Raw genomic sequence first — 21,292 nt, forward strand, 5'->3', positions numbered from 1 at the left:
TCTTTGATTTCAAATTCATGCTTTTACCATTGCATAGATTGTGATAACATTGCAAGAGTTCTAATTAATCATATTCAAATCATCAACATAAACAGCTATTATAATAAATTCTACTCATGATTTATTGATGAAAACACATGGGTATATTTGATCATTCTTATAACATTCTTTCATCAAATATTCACTAAGAAAATTATACTACTTATGCCAATTTGCTTTAACCCTTACAAAACTTTATTCAACTTGATTGAATAAATTTCACAAGAAAATTTGTTTTATTTATTTATTTTTTTTGTCAACTTAAACCCTTCAGGAATCTTCATATAAATATCGCGATCAAGCATGCCATATAAATAAGTCCTAACTAAATGCATTATCAAGACGAATTGTCTTAATTGAATAATCAAGAATTTGGATTGCAAAAATATTATTTGTGCAAGAAGTCTTGTGAATACCAAATTGTAATTTGGTAATAAGGACACATGTGACCATCAAGTAAATACATCAATTAAAACCATAAGTTACTGAAATGATCTTGATGATGCATGAATAGGTTCACATATATCGATCACCTTGAATTTATTCTACAAACAATGGCGACTCAAGTTCAATTTTAGCTAGCAATGGCCGTGTAATTAATTTTCCTTGGAAGTAAACAACACATCAGAATTCATGTGATTAAAAAATCTTATGATTTTTCAATGGGTGACCAAATGAATTCTTAGTAATCTTTCACATTATAATGAATCCTGGATGACCTAAGCGGTCATGCCAAACATTCAGCCAACTTTAATAAGATCCCTAACCATTCAGTTAACAAACAATTTCGAACCGAAACTATTAACAAAAATTATATAAGATCCCTAACCATTAATCAAACTGAATTATATCGGTTAAAAACAGTTAACTGAAGTTCTTCGGTTTAGTCGATAAATTGATCTTTTACTGAAGTTAATTTTCACACCCCTACACATTTAGTTGAAGGGAATCAAAATTTGTTTGACTTAAAAGTATCACATTTTTTCACTTTATTAGTAGTAATTTCTTAGCTTCCCTTAATCATTTTGAAAGGATTTAGCTATATGATTACTTTTATTCATAAGAGGAAATTGAGTTATTACCTGATACTTTTGACTTAAAAACAATTTTTTACTTATTTGATATGTGCTTTGGGAAGAAACTGATGAACTTACATATTTATTATTCAATCACCGTTAATTTGAACAACTATTTGAGGAATTGAGGTGATGGACTAAAATGACCACCAAACAGACAATTTAAGGACTAAATGGAGTTAATAATTAATTAAGGGATTGAATTGGTTATTCTAGTATAATTGAGGGGCTAAAATAGTCATTTTTTATTTAATTGTTATCATACTTTAAAATTATTTATTTCAATATATGCTTTATCATATAAATATTTTATTAACTAAATATGACAATGTTACTAAACGTCTAAAAGAGACAATGTCACAATAGTGAAAAACTAAGAGTCCATTTAGAAATTCAGAAAATGACTTCTAGATTTTCTAGATTTTTCAATGTTTGGGTGCTCAAGAAAAATAATAAAAAAAATAATGAATGAAAAAAAAAAAAAAAAAAAAAAAAAAAAAAACTCAATTTGACAAAAAAAATGTCTTTCTAGTTTTTTAGTAGGAAGACAATTTTTGGATTCTTTATTTTCCATTTCTCTCTTTACTCTCTTCTTCTTCTTCTTTTCTAGTTTACGGATTATTATTATTATTATTATTATTATTATTATTATTATTATTGCTGTTGTTATTATTATTATTATTATTATTATTATTATTACCACAATCACAAAACCACCACAATCACCATGACCACCACCACCAACACCAACAACCACCGCTACCACATATTATTATTATTATTATTATTATTATTATTATTATAACAAATAATATGTTCATTTTCTAGAAAATGAACCAAATAGAAAAAATGTAATTTCTTAACTTTGAGTTAAAATTTAATAATAGTTTTCTGACATTCGCATAAAATTAAAATACTTTTCAAAAAATGAGTTACTTTCTGAAATTTTTTTCCAAGTTTCCGAACATACAAAGTAAAATTTGTTCTTTGAAATATGTATTAAGTCATTGAGTATTTAAATTAATTGATATATTCACCAACATTTTCTAATGTTTAAATTAAATATTGTATGCTCATGAAAAAATTATTTATTTATTATTTCAAAAAAAAAATTATTTGTTTCAAGTCGTATCATATAACTGTTTTATTAACTTGTGACCTAATAATAGTTTAGAATTATTCAGTGCGAGGAAGCAGAGGCCGTGGGGTGCGAGAGGCTTTGAGTTGGGTGAAGCGGAAGAGGTGGAGCCGGGTGATTGTTGAAACAAATGCGAAGCTTGTGACCACGGCAGTGACAAGAGGTTTACAAAGCTCCCCTTTTTGATTGCTTATTCATAATATTCGTTTGCTTTGAACCAGCTACATATGGTTCGATGGGCAGGGTAGAATATGATGATTGTATTCCTAGTTTTATTTCTTGTATTGCTGATGCGGACCTTTTGGAAAACCAATATATATATATATATATATATATATATATATATATATATATATAGTTTAGAATATGAATTAACATATAGAGAATTTATAATTGATATATTCATCAAATTGTCTAATGGTTTAAATATATATTGTATGCTCATGTTAAATTTAAATTCTTGCATCAAATATTTAACTTGTATAAGGACCCTTATTCATCGATACACCATTTTATATATCATTATTAAAATGTTAACATTGATAAACTTGAATTTTTACTCGATTGTAAAGCTGTATATGGTGCATAGTGTGATAAATTTTTGTACAGATTTTACATCACCTATGGCCAAGTTCGGTCTATTGGTTTGAAACTCTGTCGAGGAGTATTGTGCTCATAAACTCTTGGTTAATTCTTTTAAGCTAAGGTTGCTTGGTCGAGACCCATAAATTAGTTCTTTAATTTTTTTATTTTTTTTTTAATGACGAAAAAATTTACCATCACTACTTAAGAATGTGTACTAACGAAAAAACTTACAGTTACTATCTAAATTGTGTGGTGACAAGAAAAGAGTATGCGTGCATTGACACAAAAATTGTGCAGTTACTATGCAAGAGTGTTTAGTGGGTAAACCAAACAGTAATCGCGAAAAACCTCCCTAGTGATTAAAATTAGTTCTTTAATTACTTCTTTTCTACCTTTGAATGTAAATTAAAACTTACCTAATCAAATTAAAATAACCATCATTGTTTTCCTATATATAATGGTAGTTTCCTGTCACAATAATATTGTATCCAACCCTAGACACATTGGAACCACATGATGCCCTAAACCTGCCATATGGAAGATCTGTAAGTTAAAAAATGAGGCAGAAAAATGTGTTCTCCAAGAATTTTCAATCATTTTAATTTGTTAAATGTGGTTGAAAAAAAATATACAACCAAGCTAAGTAAATATGAACAAGCATATGATTCTTCTAACCTCCCAAAAGGTTGAATTCCCAACTCCAATAGTCCCCCACATTTTAGTCTGAGATTCAATAATGCCTCAGCAGATAGAGTTAAATGCCGGTGCACATAAAGAATGATCAGCCCACTTTGGGCATAATTTCTACACTGCCGTTATAGAAGTTCAAACCTTGGTCTCTTCTCCCAAATACTATCTACTGACCTAGTGAGCTAAGCTCGTGCGGGCTGTACAAGCATATGCTGCAAGTGCAGAAGGTTATGCAAAGCTCCAAATTAAAGGTATAATTGATCGAAGACAACCAATTAAGTAAATTAACGTAAATTAGGTCATGAACATGCCATATTAACACACGCATGACTATATATATATATGATTTCTTATTCGAATTATCATCTCAACTTGCTTGAGATCTAAAACCTTAACTGGTCAACAAAAAGTTTTAAGCAGAAAATTAAGCATGGGACAACAAGGGCAAGTAACCAGCAAACCACATATGTCAAAATCTCTCATTAACAAGATTGAAAAATATCAACTCTAACTACTCTCTAAGAACAACGCACGTACTGAGGAGTCCAGTACACTACACATCCTTCTAAATTCTAGACATACATACCATATATTCTCAAGCCTCTTTGTATATGAGATGAGGAGGGGGGTTGGCAAACCACTTCCAACTGTTCTTTCTTTTAGCTTTCCATTTCATGATTTTTATATATATAGACAGAGTCAAAACAAAACCAACCACTTATACCCCAATAATCCTTCTTTTGGCAACCTAGCTATAAAAACAAAGAGTGAGACCCTCCAAAGAGAAGTTAATGATTTTGCATTTCTACAAAGGTTCAAATATTGGTGTCTTTAGGATGTGACACCTCTAGATGTACCTAGCCCATCACCATTATGTTGGGAAAATGGAAGCCAATGTAAGTTTTGTGATTTAGTCTTGATTTAATATTCAAGACAGGTGAGATCTATTATCTATTATACTAATATGTACCTGGCTTATATTTACTTGGCCTATACTATTTAAAGGAGAATTACATGAGTTCAGACCAAACTCCCATCGTGAAGCCTACTAGAGTTGTGGTGTCTAAGCACAATTCACTCGCTTCAATGTCATTGTTGTTGTGAACCTGCACCGGTAGATGTGAATTTGCAGGCAGTGGTTATGCCATGACACAACATTCTTTATTTTAAGATTTATCAGCCTAATTTCTCCAACAATTATTATTTATTTTCAAACCTTCTAAAACTATGATATAGAAGATAAGAAATGTAATGGAGAAAGGGTCTTGAATTGTTATATATATATATATATATATATATATATATATATATATATATATATATATATATATATATATATATATATATATATATATTTACCTGAAGGAAGTAAAGCCTGGTGCAACTACAATTCCTGTACGTAGTAGAACTGCAGATTTTCATGGAGAACATGCAACAAATTATCCAAAAATTACCAAATCAAACTGCAATTATAAGATCGAAAAGCAGCATATATAAGAGTGGGGGAAAACTAAAAAATATTGTAGAAGGGCTAAATGAAATATACACAAATCTAAGAGATGAACAAGAAACTCAGAAAACAGCCAGAAAAATATCCAATTAAAATCAAAGAGAGAGAGAGAGAGATTGGGATGACAGATAGAGCGTGAGCACAGATAGCTTCAAGCATGTTAGCATAAAATCATGCAAGAAAACACCATCTGTGCTCACTCTCTTCTGTCACCTCCTTTACCCCGCCTTCAATTGGATCTTCAATTCTTGATTTGATGTGTGAAAACACAACAACTAAAGCAAAACCCTAAGAAATATACTAAGAATTGGGAGAGACCAAGATTCCTCGATCTGTGTTGTAGGAGCCCAAGATCTTGAAAAAGAAAACATAAAAATTCGTAAAATACTGTTCCATTAGGAAAGAATGAAGCAGATCTAATTCTGGTTTGATGTGTGAGAAGAGAGGAGTGAAGATGGGGTATATATAGGGCGGACAAGGCCGGTGTGGATGATTGAGAAAAGTTCCCATCCATCAAGCAACGAATAATATATAGATAAAATAATAATCCCATTATTGTGGGCTCTTTCCGGCCAGTATCGAACTTTCTTGATCTACCAAGTTGTTAGTCACAGAATTTCAAGTCTAACTCGACCTGCCTTATTGACCTTTTCAATTTGAATCGGTCGTAATTTGAACTAGTTTACCAGTCTTTTGCCGATTATGGTCACAAGACGACTTTATTGAGAGCACAATTTTAAATAGCAGTTTTCTCGCAAATAAAAAATAATCTCATATTATACTAGTCTTCATAATTCATAACAAATTAAAAGTTATTATGCACAATGGTATATTAACACCTCCTTCACTTCACACCAAGGGGTAACATTTTTTTTTTTTTTTTTTTTTTTGCATAAAATCATATCTTTTTATTATTAATTTAATTTACAGGAAAATCTGAAACCGCTATTCAAAAGTACATTTTAAGTAAAGAAATGTGTTTTTCTATTAATAAAAAAACACACAATAATTCAAAACAAATATACACACAACACAAGAAAAATGTACATAAAATTCAATTAAAATGTATGACACATACCTTTGGTATGATGGTGGCATCTCGCGCATGATAATATCATCATGCGAATTGGTCAACTTTAGGTTATTATTTACATGCTATCATTACTACTTTATTGATTAAAAAAAGTATATAGAATGTTTTGCAACAGACTAAATTAAATATGAGAGAGTGAAAGCATATTCGCAGCCATTGGGAGAAAAAGAATCCTCTCAATATGCTCCTATTAAAATTTTCAATGTGATTTACTATAACATCAAAGAATTTACGAAGCAGTTGGTTTTAACAAGGAAATTAGCGGTTAATGACCTTGTGATTCTCCCAAATGAGAGGTCATGGATAGTATTGAATTGCTACATTGATAGAGTCAGTCAGTCAGTAATACTCAAAAAAAAAAAAAAAAAAAAGATTGGGAATAATATTGGGAGAAGGGTATTTTTAACTATTTTTGTTGCCTAAATTTTCTTGAAATTAAATGGGAATGAATTACAATTTTTCCAACCAAACCCTGGATTATAAATTGAAAACATGTGCCCGCATGGGCAGGTCAACTGGTCATAGATGTGAAGTTTGGAAAGGATGACCAGGGATTGAGTCTCACCAGCCGCAGTGTGGGAACAACCTCTCAAAGTGGGGGGCTCCTTGTGCGCAATAAGCAAAAGTTTAGCCTCTGTGGTTCATATTTAGTTGAGTTACCATAATTTACATCTTCCCATATGCTCTGTCGGGCCGGATGTGGGGGACCCTCAGGGTTGGGGTTCAACCTTTTGGAAAGAATAAATTTACATGAATTTTACGATGCTGTAAATGTTGAACTGCGAGAGCATTTAAGTCTCACTTACATTTCTTTGTTGGCATAATTTACGGTGCGTGTGTTTTGTACTTAATGTGTGTGAGTTTGTGCTTAAGATCTAACACTTAAGGTGCGCAATACCCGCACATGAACCCTTCCATATATATATATATATATATATATATATATATATATATATATATATATATATATATATGAGTGCACTCCCTTGAGAATCACTCCAAAAATATAATGGATCTTAAGTAATTAGTAGAAAAAATATGGTGATATTTTTGCATTACGCAAACTTAAAATTATATTGCAATTAACAGTAGAGTTAAGTTTTTAACACTATAGAATGTAATTAGGCACAATGACATAGTTTATATATATGTTGATATATCTTAAAAACTAAACCAAAAGTCAAAGGTAAACCATAAATATTGAACTCTTAAACAATAAAAATGAATCCCTAAACTAAACTAAAAACAAAAAACAAAAACAAAAATTAAACCATAAATTCTAAAATATGAACTCTTAAGAACTTTAACATTTGGTGCACTTTATACCATTGTTAGTAGGAATAAGGTTTAAATTGGCCACTGAACGTAACTTGAAAGTGCAATTAGGTCACTGAACGAAAAAAAAGTGCAATTAGGCCACTGAACACTTCAAAAATGTGTAATTTCACCTGATAGCAGGTTACCCACAATTTTAGCAGGTTATCTGCTTACGTGGCAGCTGAGTTGGCATTTTTAATAAATTTTAATTAATTTTTAATAAATTTTAATAATAACTTTTTATTAATTTTTTTTTTTAAAAAATAAAAACGACTTTATTTTATTTTTTATTTAATTTTTTCCAATTATTTTATAAAATTTATTATTAAAATTAATTATTAAAAATTATTAAAAATGCCAACTAAGCTGCCACGTAAGCTGGTAACCTGCTAAAATTGATGGTAACCTGCTATTCGGTAAAATTGCATACGTTTGGAGAGTTCAGTGACCTAATTGCACATTTTTTAAGTGTTCAATGACCTAATTGCACTTTTTTTTTTTTCATTCAGTGGCCTAATTGCATTTTCAGGTTACGTTCAGTGGCCAATTTGAACCTTATTCCTTGTTAGTATATACTCTAAAGGTAAAACATAACTACTAAACTCTAACTAAAGTAAACTTTTAAACCAAATTACAATTTAAAAAAAAAAAAAAAACACACACACACACACACACAATTAAACAAACAAAACAAAACTATAAGCTCTTAAAAGATAAATCATTTCACTGGCGCACTTATATATATCACGAGATGTGCACTCTATATTATTACTTAGTGCATTCCATAATTTTACCACTTGCACTTAAAGTTTGAGTTATTTATGAAAATATGTATGTCATCGCATTTTTCAATCTTGCTTTAAAGTCATTAGATTTTCTCAAATTGATGGTTCTAATTGGTTTCTAGTTCTCTTCCATATGGCCAAGTTCCTATTTGATCCAAATTATATATATATATATATATATATATATATATATATATATATATATTATGATCAAAAACCCTAATTAATTCACCTACCTTAGCTTGTAGACCACCTCTTCCCTTCTTTAATTTATTATCTCTTTCCGTTAGGGCTGTGCAAAAACCGAAGAATCCGACCCACCCGCCCGACCCGAAACCCGACGGACCAATCCGTGGAGCGAACCGTATCCGAAATCCTTACCCGATCCGATGCAACGCTAGAAGACGGACTGAAGGGGTTTGGGTGGGAGGCATTAAACGCCACCCGAACCCGTCCGACTACCCGATGAAAGTGTAGGGTTTTTTACGCTACATAAGACGACGTCGTTTGGTGTATGTATATATATCACTCATTTCCAGCAAGCGCAGCCGTGCTCTCACTCTTGACTCTTCTAGACTTCTCTCATCTCTCATCTCTCCAGTCTCCACTCTCGTTCTCTCTTTCGCTCTGGTCTTTGAGAGTTTGAGACTTTGAGTCTTAGACTCTTAGTGTCTTACTCTCTAAGACTCTAAGAGTCTTAGTCTCTGTTTGTTAGTCTGGTGGAAGCCCTCTTCGGAGCATCGGAGTAGCGAGTGGCGGAGTGTTGGAACGGTGGAAGCCCTAGACCCTAGTCCGGTCACCGGAGTCTGGTAGAACGGTGGAACTGTGGAACGGTGGAATAGTTGATTCGAAGCCCTTTGTTCTCGAGGGATTAAATCTGAGAAACGAAGTAATTACTAAACCCTATTTACATTTCCGTTATAGATTATTGTGTATTTGTCTTCTTGATTAGGGTTTCTAATTTTTATGATTATGTGGACTGTGATACTTGTAAATCCGTTGAGAAGTTCCGGATTGCATGTCACTAGTCCTTTGAGTTTGAATTTGTGAATTGTTTGATTAGGGTTTCTAATTTGTAACCTAATCTCAGTAATCTGTGGACTCACTGTACTTGTAAATCCGTTGAGAAGTTCCGGATTGCATGTCACTAGTCCTTTGAGTTTGAATTTGTGAATTGTTTGATTAGGGTTTCTAATTTGTAACCTAATCTCAGTAATCTGTGGACTCACTGTACTTGTAAATCCGTTGAGAAGTTCCGGATTGCATGTCAGTAGTTCTTTGAGTGTGAATTTGTTAATTGTTTGATTAGGGTTTCTAATTTGTAACCTAATCTGTGGTGGAAGCCATACTACCCTAGCCCCTTGCCATTGTGTGTTAAATACTGAAATCCATATAAATGTTAAGCATGATGGTATTTCTGTCAATTCTGTGGAAGCCATATAAATGTGGGAGTGTGTCTCACTGTCTTGTACTCATGTGTGAGTGTGTGACTGAAATCCATATAAATGTTAAGCATGATGGTATTTCTGTGGAAGCCATATAAATGTGGGAGTGTGTCTCACTGTCTTGTACTCATGTGTGAGTGTGTGACTGAAATCCATATAAATGTTAAGCATGATGATATTTCTGTGGAAGCCATATAAATGTGGGAGTGTGTCTCACTGTCTTGTACTCATGTGTGAGTGTGTGACTGAAATCCATATAAATGTTAAGCATGATGGTATTTTGGTGGAAGCCATATAAATGTGGGAGTGTGTGACTGAAATCCATATAAATGATGAGCATATAAAGTAGCATACACCTACTTAGCTTGAATGCCTGATTATGGATTTCATTGTAAATTGTAAATTGTAATTTGTAAGTTGTTAGTTACTTACTTGTAAATACTTGTAACTGTTGTAAGTTGTAACTGTGAAATTGTAAGTTTATGGATATGTGACCCTTAAATCATTTATGTGCAATTCTGCATACATGATGAAATGTAAAATTCACTGAATTCTGCCTGTTTAAGTGTTTAACACTTTAATTGATACATGTGTGTATGTGCCAATTGACAAAGCCCATTCTCTGTTGATGATTTTGAATGAGTGATTTCCCATTCTGTGTCACTGATACTTTCCCCTTTTTAGATGGAAAGTGTTAGTGGTGGGACTGGTGTTACTGGTGTATCTGGAACCCAACCTGAGTTGGAAGCACCTGCTGTAGAGACTGTTACTCCTCAGTCTCAGCAGCCTTTGCCTCCACCTGTTCCAAAGAAAAGGAAAGAGGTTGAATCCAGGGCTCCATGTTGGGATCACTTTGAAAAGATCAAAGACAGTGAGGGCATTGTCATCAAAGGAAAGTGTATATATTGTGCAAAAGTGTATTGCTGTGAGAGCAAGAAACATGGGACTTCATCTCTAAGACTTCATGTGGTAAACTGCCTTAAAAATCCTCACTCTAAGGAGACAAGGCAGTCCCTACTCACATTCCAACCTGCACCTTCTTCTGCTGGAACTCAAAGTAGTGAAGGAACTGAAGGGGTGTTGGGTACTTGGGTGTTTGATAAGGACTTGATAAGGAGAGCCTTAGCTGAGATGATTATTTTAGATGAACTTCCTTTTAGAATTGTTGAGGGACAGTGTTTTAGAAAGTTTGTTTTAGTTTGCTGTCCTAGGTTTAAAATCCCTTCAAGATGGACTATCATTAGGGACATTTTCAAGATATTTTCTGATGAGAGGGTCAACTTGAAGAAGTTTTTTAGGACTAGCAGTAAGAGGGTAAGTATCACAACTGATACTTGGACCTCAGTCCAGAGAATAAACTACATGTGCATAACTGCACATTTCATTGATAGTGAGTAGAAGCTGCAAAAGAAGATTATTTCATTTGTTCCTATATATTCCCACAAGGGGGAAAGTATTGCAAAGGCTTTAGAGAGTTGCCTTTTGGACTGGGGTCTAAAATCAGTGTTTAGTGTGACAGTTGATAATGCTTCCAGCAATGATACTGCCCTAGGTTTCTTGAAGAAGAAGTTGGGTTCTTGGGGTTGTACTTCTGTTAGGTGTAAGTATTTGCACATGAGGTGCATTGCTCACATTCTTAACTTGGTGGTACAGGATGGGTTGAAAGAATGTGACAGTTCAGTTAAGAAAGTCAGGGATGCTGTTAGGTATGTGAGGAGCTCACCTGCTAGGTTGCAGAAGTTTAAATCACTAGCTGATCTAATTGGGGTGGAAGCAAAAAATTCTCTGTGTCTAGATGTCCCTACAAGGTGGAATTCCACATATATGATGCTTAATACTGCATTACTGTTTCAGAAGGTATTTGAAGCCTATGATGATCATGACAGTTCATTTAAATCTGATTTGGGTGGAAGTGTACCTGATTTCTTAGATTGGGAATCCATTCAATCTTTGGTTATGATTCTGAAATCTTTTTATGAAATGACTGTTAGGATTTCTGGATCATTGTATGTGACTTCTAATACCTTCTTCTCTGAGATTTCTGATTTGTCTTGCTTGTTGAAAAATATGGAGGAAGCTACAGAAGATAGTGTTAAACTGATGGGTAAAAATATGAGGGCAAAATTTGATAAGTATTGGGGTGAGCCTGAAAAAATGAATTTTTTGATATTCTTTGCAAATATCTTAGACCCCAGGGACAAAATTGAGTATATGCCCATTCAGTTTAACTAGTTATATGGTGAGGAAAAGGGTAAAACAATGTTTGATAAGGTGATTGTTGGCCTTAAGGAGTTGTTTGAAGATTATGTTGCATGCTTCCCTGTCCAGTCTGTTGAACAATCTTAAAAATTTTCTCCCTCAATAACAATATCTGATTCTATTTCTGTTGGGAGACCTCAATCATTACTGAAATCTCAGATTAAGAAGCAAAAATTGGTGAGTGGGGATTTGTCTAGGAAAAAAACTGAGTTGGAAGTGTATCTCTCTGAGGTTATTGTGGATGAGGATGATTCATTTGACCTTCTAAGATGGTGGAAGCAACAATCTGAAAGGTTCCCTGTCTTATCTAAAATGGCAAGGGATATTCTAGCTGTTCCAATATCAACTGTTGCTTCAGAATCAGCTTTCAGTACAAGTGGAAGGGTACTTGATGCCTTTAGGAGTTCCCTAACTCCTAGAATTGTTGAGGCATTGGTGTGTGCACAGGATTGGCTAAGGTTAAGCAACCAACCAATCTCAATTGAAGAAAATATTGAAGATGTTGAAAGGATAGAGAAAGGTATATACTTCTAACTGTTTACTCAAATGATCTGTTTACTTATTTACTTATTTGATTTGTGATTACTTATTTACAATTTACTTATTGAATTTCCATTTTGTTTTTGTACTGCAGAGTTGTGCTGCACATCCAGCACTGGAACTGGAATGCCTACAATTGTTGTATGTTTACTTATTTACTTATTTGATTTGTGATTACTTATTTACTTATTTGATTTCATGATAAATTTATGCCTCTATATGACTGTATCAGTGTATCATGTATGTGTATCAATGATTCAAATCAATGTCCCAAGTGAGGCTGGGAAGTTGGAACTGGAAACTGGAAACTGGAAAGTGCTCATGGCTAGGTAACATTTTAAATGTTGCTGCCATTGAGCTCAGGTATCAGTATAAATAGTTAAATACTGTATAAATAGCTAAATCTTCTGAGTTCTGACTCACTATACTTATAAGTTATACACTTATACCTGTATAAATGTTCTTTATTGTGCTATGATGATGCTTCCACCAGGTTCTCTGAATATATAGAATTGGGTTTGGTATGTTGCCTATGAAGTGTGGTGTATGCCATACTCATTGAGTAGTGTTCCCCCAATCCTAAATTGATATGGAAAAAAAAATATCTGAGCACTCATTGAGTCTTTGCTATTTAAATATAATTCATTAGTTGTCTAAGCATAAGTATTATTCTGCTATGATGATGCTTCCACCATTTCTCTGAATATATAGAATTGGGTTTGGTATGTTGCCTTTGAAGTGTGGTGTTTATGCCATACTCATTGAGTAGTGTGCCCCCAATCCTAACTTGATACGGAAAAAAAGCTATCTGAGCACTCTTAGAGTCTTAGCCTTTTACAGTTTCAGTTTGTGTGATTGTGTCAATTCTAACTAACTACAAATGTTTTGAACTTATTGTGTTTTTATGTGTTCACTTATCAGGAAGAAGAATAGACATAGAGTACTCTATATTATATTAATCATATATTCATATATTGCTTTTGGAGTTTTAGATATCTGGCTTTCTTTTGCTGATGTGCTGACTGCTGATTTGAGAGTGGAGACTGATGCAGTGCTGCTGTTGCAACTTGCCTGCTTGGAGTGCTTGCTATGAACAATTATAATTCTCTTTAATTTTGTAACTTCTAACTTTCTAAGTTGTAACTAATCTGTTGAATGTAGATTATATGTAAGCTAATTTGTATTTTGCTCATTATATGTTTACACTTTTATAAGTTTACTTATGTTATTTACTTAATTTTGTTGTTAAGTAGTTAGTAATTACTAGTTAGTGGCTTTTAGTACTTAAGTAGTTCATTAGTTAGGTACTTAGGTGTTCCATCATCCATGAATAATTGAATTTTTAAATTTTTTACATTCCCATAAAACCGATTTACAACTCGGATATCCGACCGATCCGAAAATAACTATAACCGATCGGATTGGTCAACAAAAAAAAAACGGTTAGGGTGATCAAAAGACAAATCCGAAATCCGACAGGGGGTCTCATTCCGCAATCCGAACCGTCCGATCCGTCCGACTGCACAGCCCTACTTTCCGTTACTAAGCTAAAAATCTGGAAAAAAATAATAATAATAATAAAAATGCCACTGTACGTACTGCCTCTGTTTCGATCTCAAGGGTTGCGTTTCCCATAAAAATAAAAGCTACTGCAGGCTACTTCAGATCATACCGCACCTGCTGCCTATAACTAACCACACTCAGATCAGAGAGACAACATTAATAAATTCAAACCACTATAACCTGTGCTCCTTGTAATTCCAAAACTTTTAACCGTTCAAACATCGTTAAATTTTCCCAACTTTTGTCAGCTCATGCGAACTTGCCAAGAGGATTACATGCACTTGTGCATGCATTATCTAACTATCACACTTTTTATATTTTTTTTTTCAGACCACGATATGTTCTAAGCAAACTCTAATTATAGGAAGCACATTTAAGCCCGTATTATACTCAGACTAATTCTTATATGTATCGAGTCGGCCTAATTAAGAGACAAAGTGATCACTAGATTGCCACTCTGTTTATATTTAATTAACTAATATATATATTACATACACAAACACTAGACACTCACAAACAGAGTATTTTATACCTTAATTATTTTATTTATACAAAAAGAAAATAAGAAAAGTAAATCTAAGGATGCATTGGTTTCATAATCTTACATGCATCTTGATCAATGATATAACATTATAACTATTGTATATTGGATCAATGATTTGGACATCGCTCACGGACAAAAAATAGCCTTCTAACAACACATTTCAAACCATTTAAAAAGTTAAAAGATATATTTTGCACTAGTTCAAACCTCATATTTAAAGGCTTTGAATTTTCCAACCTCATGGATATACCTTGATAATCATTCATGCATTATTCGTTTAATCGTTTTGATTGTATAAATATTTGAAACATCTCAACTATTAGAATTGAATTAATTTGATCCAATTCAAATTGAAATTACGTGAACCCTACTAAAAATTAAACATGAATTATATATACAATATATTTTAATTTTTTACTTTTATTTTATAATACTATAATGGACTATAAATATTATGGGACCACTTTTACACACACACACATACATATATACACTAGTATAGCACTCGTGTGATGCACGGATAGTAACATATATTCAATAATTATATCATTTATCAAATTTAAATAATATAAATAAATAAATACTCAAAATATTGTATAATATTCTAAAAATATCTTATTATAATAAAGTATGTATATTACCTAATATCAAATTTTACTTTATAATGACTTAGTGTTGGGATTAAATAAATAAATAAAAAGGACCATATACCGATACTTGTCTAACTACAAAATACTATGGGCATACAAAGATTTTTACTATAGCAAAAAAAACCTCAAGACGTTACTTAATTTGTGCGTATTTATAAGCAAGTTAAGGGACATCTAAAAGTTAGAGTGCCAAGTGACTTTTCTAGACACAAATTTTGAATTTGAAATTTTTAATTAAATGTAGTGAGCACAACAAATAATGTATTTGGCTGCCCAAAAGTATTAGAATTTGCATATACTAAACTATTACACTAAATATAATCTTCCAAGATAATATATTTCTTTAGTAAATGCAGACCATGTGTGTTGCCTACATGGTGGACCAGGGTCACCTTCCATGGTGGATCATGGTCCAAAACGACATCGTTTTATATCAAATGCCAATTAGTACATCATATTTAATAACATTATCATAGACTATGTTCATAATATTGTTCTATATGTCCACAAATCAAATCTTAGTGTCCATAAACAGAAACCTAAATATATACATTATATGCGTTTTCATTCATCTATAGTAGGTTCATAATATTCATTCTATATGTTCATAAAAATAAAGTTTAATGTACATAGACAGTATATTATGAACGCACCATGGAGTTTAAAATGACCACGGGACGTCCTAAAAGGACCACGGGTGGTTATTTTTTAAAACATGGAGGACCATTGGAGGTCATTTAAAACTCGAATGACCACAGCTGGTAAATCGCTAATACTCGGAGGACCATTGAAGGTATTAACTCCATTTTCTAATTAGGTGCATGACTATGAAATTTGCATCACAATTTGTCTTGTCGTCCAACTTCACAGCTAACTATAGTTTATTTTTATCACGTTTTGAGTTTTCTAACGATTTTATTATTTTTGTATTTATATTTTTTCATATACTATTAAACTAAAAATAAGACAAAATATCTTGTGCTCAGGGCATATAGTAACTCTTCTATATGGGAGGTCATGAGATCGAGCTTTAGTGGAGGCGGTATTGAATCAGTAGCATTCAAAAAAAAAAAAGACAAAATACTAAAGTCATGACTTTATATACCTATAGATTTATTTACAAATAATAAAATAAAAAATATCAATATGGATGTCATTATTTAAAAATAAATAAATCAAATATATCAATATGGATGTCATTAAAAAGATCTGTATTAGAGCTTTTTAATGATATATATTTTTATACATTAGTTTTATTTTTACAAAAAGAAAAAGAGGAAAAAAACTCAAGCTGAAATTAACATAAAATTACCATATGAAAGAAAAATATAATTAATTTTAATTTTAAATGACATTTTTATCCAAATGATTGATGTTACAGAAATGTCCCCAAGTTTTGGGGGGGGGGGTGAATCTTTCCTTGCACTTCTATTATTATATTTATACATTAGTTTTATTTTTACAAAAAAAAAAAAGTGAAAAAAAAAACTCAAGCTGAAATTAACATAAAATTACCATATGAAAGAAAAATATAATTAGTTTTAATTTTAAATGACATTTTTATCCAAATGATTGATATTACAGAAATGTCCCTAAGTTTTGGGGGGGAAATCTTTCAATAGATATAGAGTACTATTGACTCTATTACAAGCTAAGGTAGTATTAGATATAGAGTACTATTGACTCTATTACAAGCTAAGGTAGTATCTGTTCTATACTTTCTTTATCCGTTGCAACCTAAAGAGACAATACTCTACCACCGGGGTTCAATCCTGTGATATTCCCTCAAGGTGAGCCACAGAGGTGCCATTTGAGCATAATATATAGATCTTAGCTCAAATGCGGTGCGCCTTAACATGCGGTCGGTGCAGACGCACAAATAGTATATAAAAATGCACAAATAGTGTTACAAAAACGCACAACAATTAAATGCATAAATGCACCACAAAACGCACTACACGCCCAAAAATGCACCATATATACCTCCCCACACCTAACTAATTATGCGTTTCTGAACACTATATAGTGCGTTTATCCATATTTAATGATGCACTTTTTGGTGATGCGTACCTAATGGTGTATTTTTTTGTGTATTGATGCAGTTTTTTGTTGTGTGTTTCCTAACACTGTTGGTGCGTGTTTGCATAACTAGTGGTGCGCCCGCACTGACCACACGTTAAGGCACGGCCGCACTGGAACTAGGGCGCACGTTAAGGCGCGGCTGCACTGGAACAAGGGTCTATACATATATATATATATATATGAATGTGTGACGTGTTAGAAAAATATTACTTGCGTAATTTAACATTTTCTATAAAGATAGATCGAAAAGCTGACTTAGTTTTCAGAATTGAGGAGATAGAGAAATTTAAAACTGATTTTTTTAAAAAAAAATTCCCCATCAATTTAGATGTCTTTCTCTCCTTTTAGTAAAGGAAAACCCAGCTTCTTAATTCCTCCATCCCGGTGGTGGGGCAAACAATTCACATACGTACTCCTTTAGTGAAATGATCTATCAGCAGCATATATCTAACACAAGATTATGTTATGCTGAGTGTATCTATCCGTGTCTACACCTGTCTAGATGTCCCTAGCCAGACGATCAAATGTGCAATTGTTAATGTACTTTAATTAAGTGGTCCAAAAAGGTGCAATTAAGTCAAATGAATAAAGAGAATGTGACATATATGCTAGCAACAAGAACAAGAGCATTGGTATTGTTATCTACGCATGCAATCTAAGTTTGATACGTTCCATTGGCATCTAAAGATAGATAATCACCAAATTTTCAATGGGATTCTCACATACTCACATAGTTTAAAAGGAATTATCTATTAGGGATAAATAAATAATCATTTTAAAAAAGGGTAACATTTTATTTGGTTCACTGAAATTGGAATTTCTTTTCTCAGCCCTCCTCCAAATTATGCATTTTCTTGTTTGGTTGATGGCAACAAAATTTTCTTGGATTTTGTTGGGACTACCGCCTGGAGAGTCGAGTTCAGCATCGATACCATCGAATTGTGGCGTTATGGCTTACTATGGATGGATGCGTTTAAATGGTTAATGTCCACATACTTATCACCAATTGGTTTTAATAAGAATGATATGTCGATCATATAACTAAAAGACTATGCGTGTTTGACTTACAAGATAAGTGACCTACTAGCAGAGATTGAACCCGAGCTCGTGTGCGCGGGCACCCGGAAAGTTATTTTCCAACACGCCACTGTGTAGCCGAAACTACACCTTGGTTTCGGCCTTCTTGTGGCTGAAACCAGTAACATGCAGTCTCGGCCTTGCGGGCCGAGACATGATAAGGGCCCATGGTCGAAACTGGAAGTTTCGGCCTACACGAATTTGTGCAGTTTTGCGGAATTAATTTTTTGATTTAATTCCAATTTTTAATTTTGAATTGAAGGCCATGTTAATGGTGCTGTTACAGGAAGGTGGAGGGGTGCCCTTAAGTGCCTAATTAAAAGCTATTAAATCCTTCACCCCTATATAAAGAGGAGTTGGGCAGTAGAGTTTTACACATAGTAATAGAACACGAAGTCCTTTTAGCCTCAAAACCTCTCTGCTTCTACTCCATCTTTAGCCTCCTGTGTTCATAGTCGCGTCTTGCTCGCCGGATTCCTTGTTTGAGTGCTCAAACATTGAATCACTAGCAGGTTTTATCCTGGGAAGCCTAGGCCACAACGCTCCTAGCATCTTTGAGAGGTGGCAAATAAGGTTTTAAGGAAAGAGTGCTCACTTGAATCTTGCAAAAACCCAATACCAAACACTAGCCAAATTTCTTCATCTTTTCTTCCCTTCTTTCCATAAAATAATAATCAATTTTATTTGTTTTTCTACCAACGGATGTTGAGACAATGGTTACAATATTTCCCTCACATATCTTTGTTATATATGTAAGGATAGTTTAGCATTTACACTAAATATTCAATTCCTAGTAATTTCTCTTCACAAACTAAACAATAAGGAAAACAAGAGAAAATTCCACTTTTAATCTTTGAATATATTTTGGTGTTATCATATTTAGTTATATCCTTTTAATTTTGTCTGATTACATCATTAACTTTCATTTGTTCACCGCAATTGCATTGTTTTTTTTTTTTTTTTTTTGGTGAGGACCACAATTTCATTGTTGAAACAAGAAAAAATAACAAAAGAAAAATATGAATAAACAAAAATGCCCTTACTAAAAATAGGAAAAGTCATGAGAATGACTAAAAGTGTCCAAAAAATAATAGTCTAAGATGTTAAATGGCAAAACCGATTGCCTAAGACTAAATTTGGAATTACTACCGAAGACAAGAGACCTTTGGTGGAATTAACTCATACTTCTAATAGCAAAGTAATGGTTTTGAATGTTAATTAATATTGGGTTCTTATTACAACATGAGATCTACTATTTATAATAAGAATTTATATAAGAATTTCCCTGCAGAATAATAATAGTTAATTAATATACCAAATGAACGCATTGTTGTATTAAGGTGATATCTCTCGCCAAAGGCACTGTGGTCGAATAGAATAGCTGTAACCCCTCAAATAAGAGATCTCAGGTTCAAACCATAGTTAAACACAATTTAATGACATAAATATTATCCAAATCATGTCTATTCTCAAATGGCATCACTGAGAAAGTATAGAAAATAGAGTCAATAGTACTTTAAAAGAAAAATGATCAAATGCGGAGAAATCAACGTCCAAGAATACAGTGACATTTTAGTCATTTTGCGTATTGTTGAAACTTAAGGTACACCATCTGTTCATAACTACTTTAATTTTTTTCAACCTATTGAAACACAAAAAGTCAATCCTCCCCCACTAAGGTTTAAACCCACAACCTCCCATATGGGAGAACAACTTGGTGCCACTAAACCACAAGGTTCTTAGCGTCAGTTCTACACTTGAGAACTTAAGGTGTGTTATTGTTGAAACTTAAGGTGCGTCCTTTTAACACTTAAAGTGCGACCATTTAAACATTTAAGGCGCATCAGTTATACACTTAAGGTGCATCATTTTAACACTTAAGGTGCGTGATTTTACCACGCACTTAAGGTGCGTTTTTGTAACACTTAAGGTGCCTCATTTTTAACGAGTTAATATCCAAAATCGTCCTCGACTATAGTGGTTTTTCTCAATTTCGTCCTAAATGACTTTGGTGACCTAATATCGTCCCAGACTTTTGTGTTTCGCTCAATTTAGTCCCAGACTTTTGTATTTTTGCTCAATTTAGTTCCTCATTTGTTATTCTGTCCATTTGGTGTTAAATAAATAGACAATTCAGTAATTTTAATATTGGCATTGACATGATAATAGGGCTGGCACCCGACCCGGATCATAAGTGGGCATCTGACCAGGCATCACATGGGAACCCAACGGGCAAGACCCCAACGGATAAAACTCCAACGGTTAGGAGTTCCAACAGGTGCCACCTTTACTGTCATTGAAGCCACCTTTGATGAGCCCATTTATGTCCCATGTTGTTACCCTTAGGACTCTAGTATAAATGGGGCTCTCCTTAGTTAGCAAGGGGGACGTTCAATACTCGGGACAAAGACACACTGTACTTTCTATACTAAGACACTAAGGCAATACAACTATTGTTACTCTCTCACATAACATTATTCTAATATTATTATTACATGTAACATATTTACCGTCATTGGTGCTTTCATTGAGAGCCTGAGTCCCACACTCAAACAGGCGACGACACACACAACTCATTCCTCTTTCAACAGCAAGCTTGAAAGAATGGTGTCCCACAGCTCCCACGGTTCCCGCAACGTGAACAATGGCAATGCCTCAGGTGACCTCCGGGACCAACTCACCAACAATCGCGGAGGGGACCTTCGAGAACAGCTCAACAACGGGAGGCCCGGGGACCTTCGAGACCAACTCAACAATGGAGGGGTGAACCAAGCCGTGGACCTCCAGGCGACCGCCGATGTCATTCAGCAAGCAGTGACGATGGCGCTAAATCAGGTGGCGGTGGGACTGCAAGGCCAAGTGCCCCCGCCGCGGCACCAGGAAATAGGGGTGGAGACCC

At 33.5% G+C, this 21,292-nt stretch overlaps 1 protein-coding gene across 1 annotated transcript; it reads left to right on the top strand.

Annotated features, from left to right (window-relative positions):
* The first annotated feature begins 10,362 nt into the window (after nt 1-10,362).
* LOC109150393 (zinc finger BED domain-containing protein RICESLEEPER 2-like) lies at nt 10,363-11,910 on the top strand. The gene is made up of 2 exons (XM_019298302.1): nt 10,363-10,992; nt 11,077-11,910. Exons 1-2 carry the CDS (start codon nt 10,363-10,365, stop codon nt 11,908-11,910), a joined length of 1,464 nt encoding a protein of 487 aa, XP_019153847.1.
* The last annotated feature ends 9,382 nt before the right edge of the window (nt 11,911-21,292 follow it).

This window comes from Ipomoea nil, unplaced genomic scaffold (assembly GCF_001879475.1).
Source record: "Ipomoea nil cultivar Tokyo-kokei standard unplaced genomic scaffold, Asagao_1.1 scaffold2279, whole genome shotgun sequence".
NCBI classification, from domain to species: Eukaryota; Viridiplantae; Streptophyta; class Magnoliopsida; order Solanales; family Convolvulaceae; genus Ipomoea; species Ipomoea nil.

Coding starts and splice junctions, on each gene's coding strand:
- LOC109150393 (XM_019298302.1), top strand. CDS start 10,363: ATGGAAAGTGTTAGTGGTGGGACTGGTGTTACTGGTGTATCTGGAACC. Junction 10,993..11,076: donor TTAGGACTAGCAGTAAGAGG/GTAAGTATCACA, acceptor GATAGTGAGTAG/AAGCTGCAAAAGAAGATTAT.